General features: G+C 48.7%; 5 protein-coding genes across 5 annotated transcripts; 3 read left to right on the top strand and 2 right to left on the bottom strand.

The window, feature by feature from the left end:
* Window positions 1-328: 328 nt before the first annotated feature.
* On the bottom strand, window positions 329-6,718 carry TGME49_289020 (hypothetical protein). The gene is made up of 6 exons (XM_018782057.1): window positions 6,538-6,718; window positions 3,284-6,481; window positions 3,050-3,131; window positions 2,598-2,777; window positions 1,628-1,843; window positions 329-1,193 (listed from the first exon to the last, which is right to left on the bottom strand). The coding sequence occupies exons 2-6, from the start codon at window positions 3,526-3,528 to the stop codon at window positions 429-431; spliced, it is 1,488 nt and encodes a 495-aa protein (XP_018636381.1). The 5' UTR covers window positions 3,529-6,481; window positions 6,538-6,718; the 3' UTR covers window positions 329-428.
* A 1,871-nt stretch (window positions 6,719-8,589) lies between these two features.
* Window positions 8,590-11,258, bottom strand: TGME49_289030 (hypothetical protein). The gene is made up of 3 exons (XM_018782059.1): window positions 10,970-11,258; window positions 9,629-9,717; window positions 8,590-9,059 (listed from the first exon to the last, which is right to left on the bottom strand). Exons 1-3 carry the CDS (start codon window positions 11,203-11,205, stop codon window positions 8,989-8,991), a joined length of 396 nt encoding a protein of 131 aa, XP_018636382.1. The 5' UTR covers window positions 11,206-11,258; the 3' UTR covers window positions 8,590-8,988.
* A 332-nt stretch (window positions 11,259-11,590) lies between these two features.
* TGME49_289027 (hypothetical protein) lies at window positions 11,591-15,201 on the top strand. Its single transcript, XM_018782058.1, has 5 exons — window positions 11,591-11,791; window positions 12,188-13,624; window positions 14,017-14,087; window positions 14,236-14,580; window positions 14,642-15,201. The coding sequence occupies exons 1-4, from the start codon at window positions 11,594-11,596 to the stop codon at window positions 14,276-14,278; spliced, it is 1,749 nt and encodes a 582-aa protein (XP_018636383.1). The 5' UTR covers window positions 11,591-11,593; the 3' UTR covers window positions 14,279-14,580; window positions 14,642-15,201.
* Window positions 15,202-15,285: 84 nt separating this feature from the next.
* TGME49_289023 (hypothetical protein) lies at window positions 15,286-15,690 on the top strand (the record flags this gene model as incomplete). The annotated part of the gene is made up of 1 exon (XM_002368297.1): window positions 15,286-15,690. One exon carries the CDS (start codon window positions 15,286-15,288, stop codon window positions 15,688-15,690), a length of 405 nt encoding a protein of 134 aa, XP_002368338.1.
* A 1,001-nt stretch (window positions 15,691-16,691) lies between these two features.
* Window positions 16,692-18,245, top strand: TGME49_289040 (Armadillo/beta-catenin family repeat-containing protein; the record flags this gene model as incomplete). Its single annotated transcript, XM_002368298.2, has 1 exon — window positions 16,692-18,245. The coding sequence occupies one exon, from the start codon at window positions 16,692-16,694 to the stop codon at window positions 18,219-18,221; it is 1,530 nt and encodes a 509-aa protein (XP_002368339.2). The 3' UTR covers window positions 18,222-18,245.
* Window positions 18,246-19,301: the final 1,056 nt, after the last annotated feature.

The raw sequence follows: 19,301 nt of genomic DNA on the forward strand, positions 1-19,301 counted from the left end.
GCATCTGAATGTTGTCAGAGGTATTTACTTGGGTCCGAGAATCACCTCCGCTCTGAACAGAAAGTTGTCGAGCCCGCTCTCTGCAAGTCATTCTAGTCCAAGGTTTTCGTTGCATTCGCTTTCAGTCCAGCACATGGACCAACGGCGTTGAGTCTTAGCCTGTCGTGCATGTGCTGCAGTAGCTCTCTGTGTGGTATATGATGAGGCGCTGAATCAGACGTAATGTTTCTGTTGAGTATGGAGGTGATGTGAAGCGCAGACACAGGGGTCTGAGGTGCTACGGAAACGTAAAACGTTACTTAGTGCTTAAACAATAACCATTCATTAGAGGGGCAGGCAGTGCTGGCTCCGCTACTGTCAAAAAGTTTGGTTCCAATCAAGCCATCAAGCGTCCGGCGACAACGCGAAAAGCCCCATTACACACGCCCCTAGAACTGAGTGCCCTTACCACTGTTCTGATTCAGACCTCCCAGGACGCTATCAAGTAATCCCAACCCTCCCGTTTGAGTTGACTGCAACCCGTCGAGGGGTGATGAGCTCGAAATAATGTTGTCCGTCTTTTCCCCAGTCAAAGACAGTGAAGTTGATGAAGGGTACCAAGCAGACATGCCGGTAGCTCCACAAGCGGCAGGGGCAAGTACGCTCGCGCTATCGATACTTATCGTCCTGTTGCGCCCTTCCTGTTTGACACCTCCAGCGGCGGTGCCTCCCCCTGAGTAATCTAGGGAGAACGGGAAGAATGGATTTAACGAAACCAAAGGTGCATTCATTGGCTGTTGGTTGTCCTTTAACTCGGTGGTCGTGAACAGATTCCCGTGAGAAGGTATCTGAACAGTGGTAGGGTGGCCAATGGTGCTGAAGGCATGTGGGTCCGTCGCCGACGATCCCGACGTGGAAATGGGCAGACGCAGACGCGCGGCAGCTTGTGATTCTACTTGTTTAGCATGAATATCATAGTCGTCTTTTACTCTCAGCAGAGCTTGCCAGAGTCCATTGCGTTCAGCCATCACCTGATTAACTCGTTCTACAAGCATCTGGATGCTCTTTCTTAACTTATCTTCTTTCCTTCTGGCTGACGACAACTTTGCACAAACTACCCTTTTCAACTGCGCCATCTCAGCTGCAGCTCTCTTCAGCTGAAGTTGATTCTCCTCTTGGGTGGCTTCCTTTTTCTTCATTTGGTCCTGAAGGGCCTGAAGGCAACACCGCAATAGTCCCATCGCGGACGCCTACGTAAGCTATCATTAGTTTTATGGCTGCACAAAACCCATGCGATGGTAACAAACACTACAGTTGCTCATTCCCTGTGGATAGTGTGCAGTGTTTCACGACAAGGCATTTTTGATACCTCCACCCCACATAATGTGGCAAAATGTGTGACTGTCCAGTATCTAATTTTCGTGCAGCCTCTGCACCCGTGGTGAAGAGTGACGCTCTGTCCGCGTGGTATAGTCTTCTATCTCCAGCGCTGTTAATTTTTGGAGAGAAGCGTGACAGCTGCCCGTATTGCTTTTAGAAGTGAGACCGCTCTCTTCACACGGGGACAGTTCAAACGGCAGTTCAATCGCCCAGCATCGGAGCAATTTGCATGTTTGCGACGAAGCGATAGCATAGACGGGACCCTCACCTTATTTTCTACCTTGTTTTGTTCTATCCTCTTTTCCCTTTCAGCTAGTTGCCTCTGTAATTCTGCGACAGTGGCCTCCACGTCTTCCTTCGACCTGCTTAGGCCCTCCATGTCCACCAATAGTCCCCGATGTGTCTCTTCAAGAACCCGGAAGTCAGCCAGCAAACGTTGGTGTTCACTGAGACGACGTTCACATTCAGCTTGGACGCCTTCCGCCTGGAGATGTACAACCAAAGCAATAGCAGTCCATGCCGGGTTTATTCTCATACAGTATGTCAGCCATATATGGCCATTCAAAAAGGGAGGTACTATTCAGGTTGTGCAAATGACCCCGTGGAAATTATCTTCAGGCACCACAAGCTTTTGCATTCAGCACGCATGTTGGACGCACGATTAATCGCAAAAAATTAACACCTTCCTTCCCGCTACTCTTGATACGGGACTGGTACCCAAGTAGACGTTCAGTGTGCAGACCACTCCGTCTGAAACGGAAAGACACTTTGTGAATTGTCCTTTCGATTCTGCAGCTCCTTGAAGAGGCGCGTTTCTTCTCTTATTAAGACGGATTCCCAGGCATGCAGCATATCTACGTATTCACTTGTGGGATCGCCGACCGCGATGCGTCAACACGCTCCACTACATCAGACAAGCTTCTCAAACGATATCAGTTTCTCTCAAAAAGGGCGATGGTAGCAACAACGGAATTACTGGATGATACTACTCATGTTAGATGTAAATAGCGTATTCCAGTCATGCCAGCGACCCTGGCAGCAAGCACGATGTGCATGTCTCGTACAATGTCACGACATCTCACTTTTATCGACACTTTTAAACTTCAGGGCACCCTGATTGGTTTCGAGTGCCATTAGCGGCATTTGCTGACACTGTGTGAAATGCGGCGTGCTACAGCTTCATGTGACCAGGAAGCGGCATCGCTTGTTCAAAGTCATCGTCTACTCTCTCTACTAACCTGTTTCGCCAGCTGCTCGGCCTTTGCCACACTTTTAGCGTGCTGGATAGCGAGGTGCTGGCACTGCTCCTGCAGTGTTTCTATTTCCTCCGCGTTTCGCTGTTCTTCTTGCTTGAGAGATAGGACCTCTTGAACAGCGTCCTCGGTCCCTCGCCTTTTTTCTGCCTCAAGAAGCTTTATCTGCCATACGCACAGCAGCCGCATTGCTTAAACTGCTTTAGTTTGCCTGGTGGCGTGCACAGCCGCGCTGTTAGCGTCGGGAATCCTTCGTCTCATCCCTGTAGTCATTGCGAAAAGCGAGTTTCTTATTTCACCCTCGCTACTGTTTTTTTTAATGTAGACTGGACTCAGCGGTTACCTGTTCAATACGTACCCAGGTGTAAATATTACTCTCTAAAACCAAATCGCGGACCGAACTGAACAACCAACATACAACGAGTTCTACTTCCTACCTTCGCCTCAGCCTCTCGCGTGATTCGATCAACCTCTACCTCGTGATCGTTCTTTTGGCGCAGGAGCTCTGCCTCCGCTGTTCTGTGAAAGCAAGAAGTCGCATTTCCGTAAATTAGGATAATGAATTGCGTTGCGGGTCCAATAGTAGCTCTCCTGTACAACCCATTGAAAAATTTCACCGTAACTGTGAGGAATTCCCCAACCCCCCATATCTGTTGTGTGACATCGCTTACTGGGCGAGCGTTGTCTGACGATCCAAAGCCTCTAGAGCCTCCTGAAGTTTAAATTTCGACGTGCGCTCCATCTGTTGAATCTTCTGCGAGAAGGCATCTGCCTGTTCCTGCATCCTTCGCTGAGTCTCCCGCGCTTCGGCTTTCGCTGCCCTGGCTTGCTGGCTCAAATCTCGTATCTCTGCTTCTCGACTGTTCTTGAGAGTTTCTTGTTTTGTTGCATGGGCCCTTGTCCTGTGGACGCGCATGCTACGAATGCGGTAAGTTGTGTCAATGGCGACATTGATTCATTTGGCTGTTTTGCTGCAGAATGCCAGTTTTTGGCTGGGTATACCTGATATCTGCAGCAGCGGCTGCGTCGCTCAGTGATAGTAAGTAACATGCAGTTTTGTTGCCACTCTTTGGGGCGGTGGCGGTGATGGAGGAACTGCCTCTTGACTGAGATGTGTATTAAGTAAGCGTGTGACCAAATTCACTGCTGGCCCCCCAACTCGCCATTCAGAAGCACTGATACATGCTCAGGCGGAACACTGGCCTGGACTGACACCCGTAACTCTCCTATGTCGGCAGAAGCTACAGTACACCCCACCGCAGAATTATTTTCATTAAAACTGGCATGCACAGCGAGAGATCCTACGGAGAATTTCTAACGCATATCCTGTGTGATGCTGGTACTAACTCGTTCCGCAGCTTCTCAACTTGGCGGTTCAGCCGCTCATTTTCAGCTTGAAATTCCATTAGAGATGCCTGATGCCGTGCAGCCTCTTCTGCATCAAAACCAAAAGGAGCGCCGCTTAAAATAGCCGCGTATGTAACTCTGGGGCAGGAAAAACGGGTAAATAACAGGCGCACGTTCCCCCTTTAGGAACCGTCGCTGAGACTTCGATGGAACCCCTGGAGTGCCTTCAAGCTCAGAGTCATTGTCTGGCTTTCAGAAAGTTCTCCATAGTTGCACCAGACATTTTAGCAGGCCCACAGCGGCCACACTGTGTGGAACAACAGATAAGTGGACTTCGGGAAGCGAAACGTCGTTCCTTAACATCTCGACCAGCAGGTCTTCCATTTTAGCAAACCGTGAGCCGGTTGTGGATAGACTACGGAGATCTTCTGGGCTGCAGCGGTGGCACCCCAGCTGTAATTCGTCCACCGTTTTTGAGTGACACCAGTGACAGTTTGGTGCTGAATGAGGAAGATGTCTTTCCATGAATCAGAGGATTATAAGTCGAGCCAATTTGCTACGATTGCGGACAGTTCAGGTGCGGACTGTTGCCGTACCGCGAAGTGTCTCCCTTTCTTTGCTGTTCTGCGCCTGCATGGCATTTTGTTCCTCAACAAGCCTCTCTAGCTCATCCCTGAGAACCTCGTTTTGTGTCCTGGATAGGCAGCAGAGGGAACAATCCTGACGGTGATTGGTGCCTACGCCAACTGCGACTGGTAACTGCATTTTTGTCACACAGTCCTTGCACAAAAACACGTTTTTTTGGCGTGCACGAGCTCTCTTGCTCCTGCTGACTGGAGACACTGGCAGTCGACAATCCTCAAGAACCTATCTGATTATCAATACTTCCATCCGAATTGTTGCGAGACGGTTGGTACTTACCCCTTACGTAATCTACCTGATGAAGTGTCATGAGCATCCATACACAGGAGTAGTTTCTTAATATTGCTTTATCCATTATAAGGCACATGTGCCCATGACGAATATATAACATGGATATGGTTGTCACGCCGATTCAGAAAGATATCCTGGAGTCACACTGGAGGTGGCCGCTTCTGGTGCCACCGTCTGCAGCCTAATTAGTGTTTCAGAAAGGAAGTAATGGAGAAAACGCAAATAGTGGGCTGTTCGTACTTCCAGGTCTGCGAAGCGGATGTTTGTTCCTGTAGTCGCTTCTCCAACTCAGCTGTATTCCGTGCCCCATTTTCCAACTGGGTTACCTGCCTCGTCAACCCTGCTATTCTCTCCTGCAGTGCGATACATGGAGAATCACAATTACACCAGTGCGAGATGACCACTACGGATACATGCTTTTGGCCGTGTTTCTGCTGTCACTTTGACACAGCATGATGAGCCACTGGTACATGCGTCAAGGCAATGAAATATGTGCCTTGTTGCGTTTGCTTTTGAAGGGCATGTTTCCTTCCTTTTTTGGACCCTTTGGAAACAGGCTGCTACCACATTGCAAGGCGTACTCCACGGATATGGGCACATCCAGGACTCACCTAGTGCCACCGATGCTTATCGACCCGGCGAGTTTAGGAATCGGCAAGAATAATCCCACTCTCACACTAGTGTCATCACGCGCCCCTCAACGACCAATGGCTTTCAGCCGTCTTCACCCTCCAAAGTTGAAGTCGCACGTGCGTACTTCGTACTGGCACTTTTGATGTAGCAGGCGCTGTTCGAGATCTTCCTTGCACGTCTGGTAAACCGTCTTTAATTCTTGGTGGTCTCTTTCCAGCATAGCATACTGGCTTCTCTGTTCGTCAATTTGAGCGCACAACTGTTCGATTTTTCCTTTGGTCTTCGCCTCGACATCTTCTGCCGCTTTAAGCCTCACCAGCTCCTACAAACAGCTTTCACGACGCACTCCGACGACGAGTCTGCTACTCCTTCACCTGAGTGTTTCCCTTTGTGCGTATTTACCCCACTGGATTGGAAAAGGTGCACTACACGATGCTGGTCATTGCGGCCTTTCCCTCAAAGACATTGACAAATATCTTTTCCTCGCAAATCGTTTGCATATTGCTTGCACGTTAACTAGTGGTTTGTGATCTCGCTGAGTCGAGAACTTGGGCACAGTGAAGATCGTGGTGCCGCTGTGACGGAGCCGTATCTGCAACATCACTCGAAAGAGAAGCACCGGGACACTGTTGGTCAGCTCCGTAGTACTTGGTTGAAGAGGCAGGAATACATTTAGTCTCACCGACTCGTATGCCATCAACCTCTGGCTAAATTCCCTCGATACCTACACGCAACAGAATAACAGAAATGCTTTGCTGAATGACAGCCTCCGCCTGATGAAGTGAGTGGCGTGCCTTCCTCAGCCAAGATATCCAGTTCTTAAGCTATACAGTTTGCGCCTCTCCTATTGTTAAATTTGCCATAACTGCGACCAAGATGCTCCGAAGGATGGTATATTGCCTTTGCTTGCGTAACGCCACCAGCAATCCGTTCGTGGCATACACCATTCAGAATGACTAGAGGGCGTCTGCGCGATGTGACCATGTTGCACCTTCTACAAAATCAGACTCACCGAGGGTCTGAGGGTGCTGTGTTTAGAAGCATGTGGCGGTTCTTCCTCCATCACCTCTTTCAGCAACATGCCATCCTGATGGAAAAAGACAGCGCCGCACTGGACTATCAAGTACCTGGTCTGCATCTGGCCCTACGCACGTGTGCACGTTCCATGACTACCATAAATGCGATTTCCGGATGAAGAAACTTCGAATGCTACCGACACTGTGTATTCGCCTGACTTCGACTGCACCTTTTTCCATGCCAAGTGACATCCACTGTAGGTACGGTGTGCAGTATAGCGCGCGCCACTTTCCGCTTCATACTTTTGCTAGTGCTTGCTAAGGGGAGCCAAAGCAACAAGGATCAACAATACCATCGAAGAACCCCCCGTAGACGTGTTTTTGCTGCTGCAGCTTGAGCCAGGAAGGTAATTTGAGATAAATGCACGAAATAATAGCGGCCAACGCTGGCCTCCGTGTTGCTGACGCCACGCTAAAATCGTACCGTAGAGTCGCCCGTGGTAGCGCAGTGTGATGCTACTACAAGATGCACAATACCAGCTGAGCAGCCATTTGCTCCATTGCATTCTTAGAATCCTCGGGTTGGGAAAATATGCGGCTCACAGAGACTTGGCGTTTGGGGCTGCACATCCGGAATCAACAGGCCTGCCAAGTCCAAATGCGTGGGGGCCTTCCTGAAAAAGGGCGTTATGATCTCCTACAGAAATACGCAGGTGCATGGAGGTTCAACCTTGTCGAATACTCTGCGCGTATCCCAAGCATCCAGTCGAACGTAAGAGACACACACTAATAAGATAAGGCATGTTAAAATAATAATTATTCTTGAGCGATTTTTCATATCTAGGGCGAGGGGCAGTCGTTGCCTAGGCGCCACAACAGGAAGAGCCCTCTCTCTTATCGGCTGCCCAGCAGCAGGCTCAACGTCAATCTGGATACCGTCCAGAGAACTACATTTATTTAAAGATCGAAGGTGTGTGCGTGTGATCGCTCTCACTGAACGCATACTCACCTCTGAAAAATCGATGTTTGGCTAAAATGGCTCTGTGGGGTGACGCGTACTTCTGCATGCGAATACTGTGTTGAAGGCTGCCTCCAGCTGTTTCGAGGAACTTGTTGTGCTTCGTATAGCTGTGGCTAGTTTGTCTCAGATGCTAGTATGATCAGTACCATCGTACTGGGAGTAATCATCTCTGAGAGGGTGATTTTGAAGAACAAATCCGGCTTCCAGAAAATGCATCAAGACGTCGGCGCCCTTCTGTTTGACTCCACAGGGTACAGAATCAATCGAGGCAGCTTTCTGCCAGTTCTCAACGCCAATAATAAAAAGCAAGACGCGTTCCATTGAGACTGTATTCCCATGTGGCTCTTACTGGATGGAACTACTTGACAAAACACAAATTCTCTACATCGTCTCATTAGAAAAGGCAACACGCATACCTGCATCTTCGAAACTAAAGTGGGGGATAGACGAAACACTGGAGCTGTTTCCTGTCTAAGAAATGGCAACGAATTCCGTTGTTAGGTTTACCTTTTTTAGAAATGGCTCCCCTCCCACAGATGTCACTACATACGTCTAGTTAGATACGTTTGCGTATGATCGCACACGGTGCCCATCGACTGAACTGTCTCCAGCTGTCCTTTTGGCTTTATTTTGTGAATGACGGTTCACAGTCTCCTCCGCATCTCCGGTGCCTTCTCTCCAAAATTCTATAAACTACAGCCTGATTGCTCAAACGGAAAATTGCGGTGGCTCGATGGAATGGTGCTGCCGTTCTTGAGTGCGCCGTGAAATGATGTTGCATCCATTCCCCTGATGCTGGCCACTCTCCTCTGCAAATAAAGCATTCTGAGTTGTCGTAGTGCCTCTGCAATGACTCTCTACTCGACGGTGTTTGAAGACTGACTAATGGCTAAACCCTGCAAAGTCATGCTTGTAGGATCCCTTTTCGTTTTGGGATGAGCCCCCGGCTCCCCGTTGAGAACTGCGAGGTGTGCCTTTAAAATGTTGGTGAAATCGAACTGCACAATGCCGGAAAAAAAGGGCCGTGGAGCAGGCGATCAGCCAAACTCTGGGTCCGTTGCCTATGCCGGAAAGGTGGAAGCTTCATCTAGCAACACCGATGAACTTGAGCACGAAACGTTAGGCAACCTCCAAGCAAACAGTCTACTGGATCATATCGCAGCCGCGGGGGGACGGGAAAAAGATTCGCTGCTGCCTCAGCTTCCCGGCGAAGTCTCAAGCTCAGAAAAGGGAAGATGGGAGGACAAAGGCGAGGCGACACTCTTCAAACATCAACAACCTCTCACGTAGGAAAACAACACAAAGCCTCCAAACGCTCCATCGACGATCGTTTCTCAGTGAAACAGGCGAGTCCTCACTGTCTTTGGGGCCGCAAATGAGTGAGAACGTTCAATTCCAAACTCGTTGCACGCACCATAAACGGTCATTATGGTGCGAATCGTACTTGAATGATTCTCCTTGCTGGTACAAACAGAAGTTGTTTGGTCGGTGTCATGACTGAATACAAGCAAAACAACGACGTCAATGAAGCTGTCATGCGTGACGTCCCCATGAACTACTCTTCGGGGCGAGTGATTCAGTAATCTGTCATCTCCTGTCCCGACACTAAATGTGGCTCCATGATGTCTTGCAGGAGGCTGAGACTGTTTATGCCAAGTATAGTTGAGGAAACAGAGGAAGAAGTAGCACGACAAGAGGAGGAGGATGAAGACGATGCTCGTGGCAATGGAGCTGCCTCTGCAACCGCGGCAGATGATGATAACGAAGGTGAGCCGCAGGCGTAATCGAGGTACAGTATTCACCAGGAGTAATTGCAGCATGCTTTTCCTTTTTGTTGAAGGTAGCTTACAACTCGTTAACTTTAACAACGTGTATCCGTTTCCACCCTTCCCACACACGCGGAGGACAACGCTGTCGTTGCACACACCAGCAGGTGAAACCAGGCGCTCTGTATGGTCTACATCACTGCTTGGTAATCCCGATGAAGAGCTGCCAGGTAGCTTCGATCGTTGTGCGTTACGCCTGATGTTTGATTCGAGCAGCATTTTTCGATCCGAATTTCTTACGTTTAATAATTGATACGAACTCAATTGGCGAAGACCCTTCTCGAGAAAACGCTGAATTCCGCCAGGATTTCCCCGACCTGCTCAAAATTCTTCAAACAAAGCTCAAACAAGAAGACAAATTCATCAAATTTATCGCAGGACAGCTTATGTCCTTCCGAATCAAAGAAAAGTTGATGGTTTTGAAGTACTTCAGACACTTAGTTCTCAATAACGGCAGCTCCATTGACGCCTTCATTGCTGTCGATGGATTCTCCGCTGTACTAAACGTATGCCTGCAAAATGACGAGATGCTCGAACAGCTTCCGGGTAAAGACCTCTCTCAAAAGTGTTTTGAAGGTTATCAGAGCCTCACTGTCTCACAAACGCAACTGGATTCTAAGAAAGCATGGGGGTTTGCTGTCTCGCAGAAGACGAAACGTCATATCTTTCCGGTTGCACGCTCCTAAATTAGGTTCACAGCGACTGTGTTATTCCACACTCATAGAGAAAGTGCATTGACTATTATAAGATCTGATAACCCATAAACGGAAAGCGAAGCTGATGTCGATACGTCGGCGGTGCGGTGAGGCAGTTACGTCCCTGTAGCAAAATTTCCTACGTTGTTTTAAGAGCGACAGTTGCCTCGCCTCGGGAGTATGTCCTTAGGGACGAGAATAATACTAGCTGTGCAGCACGCTGCCACAAGGTATTCTGAGAAAGTATCCTGAAAGTAGCAGGGCAGCTTCTTTGCTAATGTGATGCACCGACGGAAGGGATTCATGGGAAATTCATGCGCACCGCGGCAACGCTTTGGGGGAATGATATGCAATATACAGTTTGTCGAGATGGTCCAAGGAGGCATGACGATTGCAGATTTGATACAATGTGTGTTTATGGCACGCTAGAATAGATATGCTGCTGCACTGCGTTCTTTTTATATGATAAAGGTGGATTGAAAGTCGCGTTTTTCTTGAGTAGTCTCCGTTGCATCAGCAGCGTATCCGGCAAAGAAGACGCAGATGTGTATGGCATCAGTGACACAAAACACCTCCGTGAAACACTTGTGTAACCAGTAACCAAGCTTCGATTAATCCGTTGGTATCTGAGAAAACGGTCCAGCAACCCGGAACGTCGTTACAACACTCTTACAAAAGGTTTGGCATCTTTCCATTCCCGTGATACAACGGTTCACTGTCGTTTTTCCAAAATTATCCATCCAATAAATCCGTCGAGGACACAGACAATTCTTCCACGTCGATTTGTTGCGACTCAGATCCTAGTTTTTGGTTCTCCATGTCATTTACACGTTGGTTGCAAACAAAACCTTAAGTACTGTAATACACATTGCGTGTGGCATTTTACCTTGAGTCAGGGATCATTGTAGCCGTGCGGCACCACGAAGCCTCTCTGCGATACCTGGCTGAGGAAGGCGTCGCTGGTCTGATGATCAAGCTGGGGAAGAAAACGGATGACGGTGTTGTCTCTCGGGCAGCTCTGGCTCTGGCTTGTCTTGTGTCACTACAACAGGAAGAAGAAAAACAGCACATCGACGCATGGATTGAAAGTTTAGTAGATACAATTTCTAGCAAGTTTGCCATCGCTCAAGAGTTCAGCAGTAAGAAGCGGCAGTCTTCCTCTTCATTGAATCGGAAGACCGATGAGACTCATTTATATATATATATATATATATATATATGCCAAACCGTACAGTACGTAGACCAATGTGCGTTCACATATCTTGAAGTGGGCTGGTACATGGCGCTGTGATGTATTAGAGTTGACGTATGTATGCCATAGATCCATCGCTCGCTTCCAAACGAAAAGCCATCTGGATGATGCAACGTCAGTAGTTTCTCTGGTCGGCGAAATTCCTTGTAGTCTCGCGTGGTGTTGCAACTGGCAGGCGCGTCGCTATGCATGATAAGCGCGGACGTTGCGGGACAGTCAACACTCTTTCAAAAGAGAGGCACGAGCCCAGTACTCCGAATGTTCAAATCTCATACGGTACCGCAAGCGCTTCTGTGGGAGTCAGCAACCATAGCCAATCTGGCGAAGAATCCAACAAATTTTCCCGAATTCCTTCGAGAGGAGACGCTGGCAACCTTGCACGAAATATCAAATTCTGTTTGGAATGAAGTGCGGCTTAACGCTGCCTGGACGTTCGTTTTCCTTTCGCTTCACAAGGTGTGGCTTCTCCCCAAACTGATGAAAGCAAATGTTGCTAACTCAAGTATTTCGCTTTGTGATATAGTTTTCGGCTTTACGCTCCTCTACCGATCTATTTTAATTACTAGATCCCATTACTTCAATAAAAAATATTTTGTTGTTCAATTTTGGTACATCGATAAATCGTAGTACGAAGTACCCTTTGTATATGCTCATGATTGTCCCTATTTATGCGGTTCAAGTGGGCGTTTTCTGCTGTACCTGAACAGTTCGCCAAGCCAACGTCACCGCGTCGTACGCAGCTTCATGGTTCCGCGTCACTTTTCGATCTTACGTACGTTTTCATCTTAACTAGTACGAAAACGTTTCCATAGATTTCTCAGTTTGTAATGATTCTGAGTGCCTGTGGTGCAGGCTTTCCACAAGCAGGCGACAGGCCGTTGGGCAGCGTGGGTTCGTGACGTGTTGACCATTGGAATCTGCTCCGAGGACGGAATGACAAGCAACATCACAGAGCTGTTTTTCGCTAATGTTACTGGCAAACGGACAACTCAGAGCTACGAGGCACCGGCTATCCGCAAATACCTACACAGTCTTCACCTGACTGATGACGTCGTGCGCGAGCAGGCCCAGGCATTTTTGACGAGTCTCGCAAGCACGTATTCAAAACATATTATTGACTCCTTGCTAATACTTTGTTCAATTCCACATGACGGTTCTGTTGCTCGAGATGCCTTGGCGGCGCTTGCTACTCTTTTGAATGACCCGGACACATCGGATCTGGCAGTCGCCCATGAGGCTTACCTCCCTTTCATGTGCCTGGCTGATCGACCAGACGAGGATATTCAGCTTCTCTGCGCTCGAATGCTTGTGAAACTCATTTCTGATCAGAGGAGTTTTGTCAAATATGAGGAATTGGAACCAGTGGCTGTCTTGCTGTACTTGTGTGACTCGACGAACGATGCGGTTCAAGAATGCGCCTTCAACGGGCTCTGGATCGCTATGGAGATGGCGCGTCGTAGCCCGGAGGAACTCGCAATTCCTGTTTTGCGCTGTTGCAGAGAAGACGAACCAGGGGACAGACTTCACAGCTCATATCGGGACTCTGTGACACTCGCAGATGGGATGTTCGCTAAGCATCGTTCAAGGGCTGTATTGACAAACCAGTTCTTCGGCCTCCAGTGTCTGTGTGCCCTTTGCTATGACGCTTCAGCGTCTGTCCAGGGACGTTTGGCGTATAAAATTGAATCCTTTACTGAAGACACATGCAATCTCGAACTGATGGATGATATCTGTATTCGCGCACTAGCGCACAGCCTGATGGCTCTTGGACGATCTATGGTCGATTCTGTCAAGGCCAGTGTTGTGTCAGCTTTTACAAGACTTGTGTCGCACAGTACAAGGAAGCGGTTACCGGAACGAGAGGTATTTCGTTCTAGCGATGGAGCCCCCGACAAGCCGACGGCTCCTAGGAGCGACATCAAGAGCAGCAGAGACCTAAGTGCTGAATCCGGACTTCGCTTCGCCCAAGCTCGATTGCCTCTCGACCAATTCATGGCCGATAACTATACTCAATGCCTCTGCGAAATTCTCCTCGACGCATCCACCAGTCAATCTCTAAAACAGCAGTGCTTGGCTACGATTCGTCAGTGTCTGAAGGACCCACTCGTTTGCCAGTACTTAGGGAAAACAGACTTTATGTCTCGCTTCTTCTCTGCCGATGTTGTGATTTCAGCAGAAGACCCAACAGACTTTTACTTCATGTACTGTCACATTCTCAGTCACCCAGCCACAGTCGGACAGGTTTCCAACTACATGGGAATCCTCGAAAAGCTCTTAAAAGACGTCAAGGTGTGTGGTGTGTATATACACTCTTGAATTCCCGCCATCAGGCAGCTCCATAGTCTCGAGGATACGAGAGTGGATTTTTTTGTCTCCATCATTTCAGCTTTTCTCATCTGTGCCTAATCCAGTTCATCGCCTGGTTGCAGGCTGCACATTAATTACGAATAGCCTTCTTTCATTCATAGACACGCACTGTCTATAACAACGTCGGCGCCTTGTGGATATAAAAGTCTTGAGGAATTTTAGAAAATGCAACCAGGATCACTTTCCTGCTCTATATTTGTACGTCGACCATGCAAGTAACGGACCCAGGCTATTATTGTTTGTTGAGAGGTTTGGATATTTCCTTTTGTTACCAAGCATGTGCATATCGCCACCTTGTTCTGTTTGTGTGCCAGAGTTACCCGACCCTCGCCCTTCCTCTTGCTCGGCTATTGCACGCTGCGTGCTTCCTTCCTCACGTTCAAGGGTAAGTGACGTCTGCAGTGTTCACCTTTCTGTCTAGGTGCTGCTACTTTCCATCAAACCATTTCTTTACATTCTGATGCCTTCTTCATGAATAAGCGCAATATGAGCATGTGGCCACAAGTGTTGGGACTCCCTCTGCATTCCTTCAGCAAGACTCTCCAACCCAAAGAAGATCATAATTATCCAAAATGATATTCATCTTACGACCTGACGTAATCTGCCCGCATGTGTCGAAACACCGAATATAGCTGTCGGTTGGTTGTTCAGCGAGCGTTTCTAGTCGGTCACCTGGAATAACGGCACTACTTCGTCAACAGTTGGTTCCGACTCCGACTCAATGCCACTGTGCAATCCTCCAGGGTGATTTACTCCAATCTGCGACAAGTTTGCGAACTGCTTTTCGATAACGTGAAAACGGGTCTCTGTACGAAGGGACTCATGTTTCATGTCCTCAAGTCCCTGACAAGGCTCTCGAATGTTCCTGGAAGCAAGTTGTCGGTAACCCATTGCAATCAAACATTCCAAGCCACATGAACACTTGCTTCCGGTTTTCAGTGGCCCCTCATGGGTCAAGCTCGAATTGGTTTAACGTCTCTATACAGCCACATTACCTTTGCCAACAGTGACCCGGTGTCTGAAGGACCGGCCACCTACCTCCTCACTCTGTACCAGGTGTGTCACTGTGTCATTTGTGAATGCAAAACAAACGGCGCCCAGATTAGATAAATCGTTCCGTTCTTCGCAATGCCCCACCGTCGAATTACACGAAGTCATCGCCCCTGCAAACAGAGGGAAACGGTCTAAGATTTCATCTTTGTGGAAAGTTGTTTTTTGGAAGGCACCGATGACACAAATTGAATTGAGAGTTCACTTCCACCAGAAGGCCATGGTGGCGGTTTGATCTTTACATCTCAGGCGCCGTCCAGTTATGCTTGATTCCACGTTGAGGAGCAACTAATACGATACGATTTCATGATATATGCTGCCTTTGCTTGAAAATGTTGTGTGCACGGCGCCTCAGTCAGCGCTTCGTCGAACAGAGTTTGATTCCCCGACCACTGCTCCTTGACCTCCTCAATCTCTTAGAACGATATTCAAAGCCGAGCGTTGTCAAACGTGACCCTCGAGTACATCTCACAAACCCACCTCCCGATGCTGCTTCTGGAGTCAACCTTAGCGGTCCAGATGATTTTGGCGGCATGTCGCAGTTAGGCCGAAAACCTATCAGCGTTGAGGAGGACCAGCAGGACCAGTGGGAAGGAGTGCTCGACGACCGAGAGCTACTTAACTGTGTAGTCGAGGCACTAATTTCTCTGTACCGCTTGGGTGTACTCAAAGACGTGTTCGATAGGGAAGCCATGGAGAAGCAGTTTTTGCCACTATTTTCAACATCTTCGAACTCAGACAGCTCGATTGTATCGCTTCTGTCACTGGCCAACTGTCTGTGTATCGAGCCCGACCTTCTGGACTGCTTTCTGGCGACGCCAATCCTGATCGATATTGCAACGAGCATCACACAAGGAGGCGTTGAAGACGAGAGTCTTTACACACAAACAGCTGAGCTTCTTCGTGTCGCGCTTCTTCGCGAAGAGGCACGAAAGTAAGCGTGTTGTACTTCCTCGCACCACTCCGCTTAATACATTTCGTTCGGTTGCGAACACGTGCTCTGCAAACGAATAACGCACGCCATGTGCCAGAAAGGATCCACAGCTTCAGCAGTCGTAGCACCTCTTACGCAATGACAATAAAATATGTTATTTACTTGCTGGTGTCAACAAGGATACTACTATCTGGCAGAGCCTCCATGGTGGACAGCCGTGAGAAGAGGGCAAGAACTGATTTGTAATTTACGGGAAGATCGCTCGTGAGGATTCTTCACCAGAATGTTTCGGGACACATTTCCAGGCTAATGGTGCTCGTGGTGTAGCATTGAACGCCATGACGAAATCGACGTGTTTGACAGTTGTTAAAAACATTCTAAAGGAAGAGGCATGCTCACAATTTCAATACACTTGAGTCCATGATTTTTAGTATTGCGAATCCATCACTACTATATACAGTGAAGTACGTGTAGATGTCTGACTTTGATACGGAGGTCACAGCGAATCAATGACACTGGAGTGATAAACTGGATTCTAATCGTTGTCATTTATCAATGCACCATAGGTCTCCCGGTACTGTCGCCGCCAATAAGCGGCATGTGCCAGGGATTTGACAGTGACGTAGCTCCATGATTGCCTTATATTTTGCTTATATTTTGCGAGCGTTTTTACGGCAACACATAAATGCTGCTGCACCTGCAAATATGCCTACGTATATCTGATGCTATTTTTGTTGTTGACTAAGTTTACATGTCGGCGCGGCATACCCTAAAAAAGTCTTAATCTCGTCACTGGCGTAGCAAGTTGCACTTTAAAGAATCCGTGTCTTGTTACCTCTGCGCTTTTTGTGCTGTTCTCCAAAACAATGCAGCAAGGTGGTGACGAATCTGGCTATCGTTGACAGCATCTTCAAGATCATCAGGACGCCGTCGTACCCCCCAGCGCAAACACGAGCACTCTTTGCCCTCCACAGCATATTAACCAATGAAACCATCCTGAGGACCATGGCTGCAGAGAACTTCGTCACAACGTTGTGTGGCATCGCCTTGTCAGGGGGTAGCAAGGACGTGCAGCGCGTAGCTGCTGGAATCCTAAGTACAATTGTTGTACGGCCTAGGTGTCGCGATGTCGTTCTCACTGGTTCTTCGCTTCAGGCTGTCCTTGGAGTAGTACTGGATTCGAAAATGCCTGAAGTATACTCGCAGGTATTATGGGCGATATCGTATTTGCCGCTGTGCGACGAGTTTGTGCAGCTGCTTCTGGAAAACAATGTGATAGAGCGTATGAAACAGATGATGACGGAAGATCATGTCGTCGTGCAAACGCAGGCCCGCGCTACTGTTGTCCAACTGAGTGCTAACCCTCAGCTGCGTAGTCGCTTTATTGAGCTGGGATTCCTACCCCTCCTTGTCTCCCGCATCACCACTCGAGATTTATCATGCTGCGAAGCCAGCATTCACGCCATGCAAACTCTCAGTGACACCCCGATACTCTCTGCAAACCTCCTAGACCTCGGGGTAGAAGTTAAGCTTCAAGAAGTGCTCCATAAATGTCTTCAAAATCAACAGAAACCCATGCTGTCCTCTAAATCGGCAGCGCCCGTGGGGCACCAAAAATCCCAAGATGGACGGCAAGTTTGTCCGGACGCAGACTGTGTGCCAGGATCTGAAGGAGCTACATGTGCATCCGACAGAAATTCATCTTGTGGAATAACTCGAGATCTCGAAGCGGCGCGAAGTGCAGCCTTACAATTGCTCTGTCAGCTCTCTCGTCATGCCGTCCAAGACCAACTGTCTCTGCTTGACGATGCAACAGTGACCATGGTTATCGACTGTTTGGCTAGCACCGATATTCGAACGATCGAAGAAAAGAGATCAGCAGCGACTCTGCTAAGGCTTTGGACAGGAGCAGAAAGAACAAGGAAACTGTTTCTTGCTCATAAAGGAGTCGAATTAATCCTGCGCCTCATTATCTCCACTGAAGATCCTATTGTTATGGAGCAGCTCGCCTGGTGTGTTGGCAATATTGCTCAGGGAGAGGGCAGTATGGAAGTGGAAACTCAACTAGCCGAATGTGGAGCAGTTGATGCAGTCCTTTACTACAGCAACTCTATGCACGAGTCTGTACGGTACCGCGCCGACTGGGCTCTAGGTACCCTACACGGAGACACCCTCAAGTATAATGCCCTTCTAGCCATTAGGAGCAGCGAGGCCCTAGGACTTCCCGAACATCACTGCCGCCACCGAGAATCGCTTAGGCAAAAATGGGGCTTTCGAAACGTCCCTGGCATTGATGAACTAGTGGATCCGTCGAAAGAAAAAACAACGGGCCCTAGAGTCTCAAGGTCACCCACCAATGACCTGAATTGCTTGGCCATCAACCAGCTCCACGGAGCACATCACTCGGACGCATCATCTGCTGAAAAGTTGGAGGTGACTGAGGCACCGCCTGGCGAGAAGCAAGCACTCGAGCCCAACCGTACCAGCGGTCAGATCGCACGACAGCATGTGTATGCAGAAGGCCCGCACGGGTGAGGCAGGCAGTGTCAGCTCTGTGCCCCCAAAATTACCTCTGCCTCTTTCTAGCGTCTCCACATTGCCTATCGTGCATGTGTGGATCCCACAAAAAACACAGACGTTCAGCAAGTGAAGCTTACAGTCCCGCGCTTCTTTTGGGAAGTAGATATGGTGAATCGTCAGGAACTCGTAGCCCTGCCGCACGAGGCTGGTAAACCTAATCGGAGTGGGAGCGCCGGCAAATGCTGTAGTTCTACTTTTACTCAACTGTATATGTAATTGTGTTATTTTCTACCAGTGTCCGTACACGTATATTAACCAGACATCGTGGTTGCCTTATTTCGCTCTCCGTTGTATTTTTGAAGGTTGCCCTCAGTGACATATACTCTGTTGTTGCAGTTGAAACGCAAACCATGGTGGGGGACAACAGCGTAAACTCGACCACTGCATCGTATGAGTAGACGCTGACCAGTGGTTTCTGCACACAAGGAATTCAGGCCATGCGTGACCAAATACGGTTGATTAATTGCAGCAGACAGAGTGGGGCAATGAGCGTGCATCATTCCTGTAGGAATGCTTTGTTACGTTCCTTTGGTTGCCTGACTGCAGCGTTGTAACAACGGAAGTAGCTTACTCGCCGTCTGCGTGGAAAGCACAGCTCAAGACGGGACAGCCTACAGGGAACAACCCTGGCACCACCACTTTCACACGGGATACCGTCTCAGCGCATTCGAATAGAACAGCAAGTCTACCAGACTCAAATGCAATGAGTGGCGCCTTCCCACGAAGCGATGCCAAATCGCAGAGGATATCTTTGCTACCTCATGACGAGACTCACCCACCACATTCCATGGTACCCTCCTATTCCTCATCTTGGATAAATGAAACTACCTGCGCTGCAAGGTACCGTTCTGAACAGCAGCACAGAGATCCTCACCAGCCGGCAAGAAGTCCCGCCGGAATAGAACCTCGCAAGCGATTCGTTCGTATCCAGTAAGCGCTGTTGGGCCTTCAGGAATGAAATAAATACGTGAGCTGTCGCGAAGCGTCCAGTTGTTCAAACGGCCATGTAGAAGTTCAAGGAGGGTGAAAGTATGT

Source organism: Toxoplasma gondii, chromosome IX (assembly GCF_000006565.2).
Source record: "Toxoplasma gondii ME49 chromosome IX, whole genome shotgun sequence".
NCBI classification, from domain to species: domain Eukaryota; phylum Apicomplexa; class Conoidasida; order Eucoccidiorida; family Sarcocystidae; genus Toxoplasma; species Toxoplasma gondii.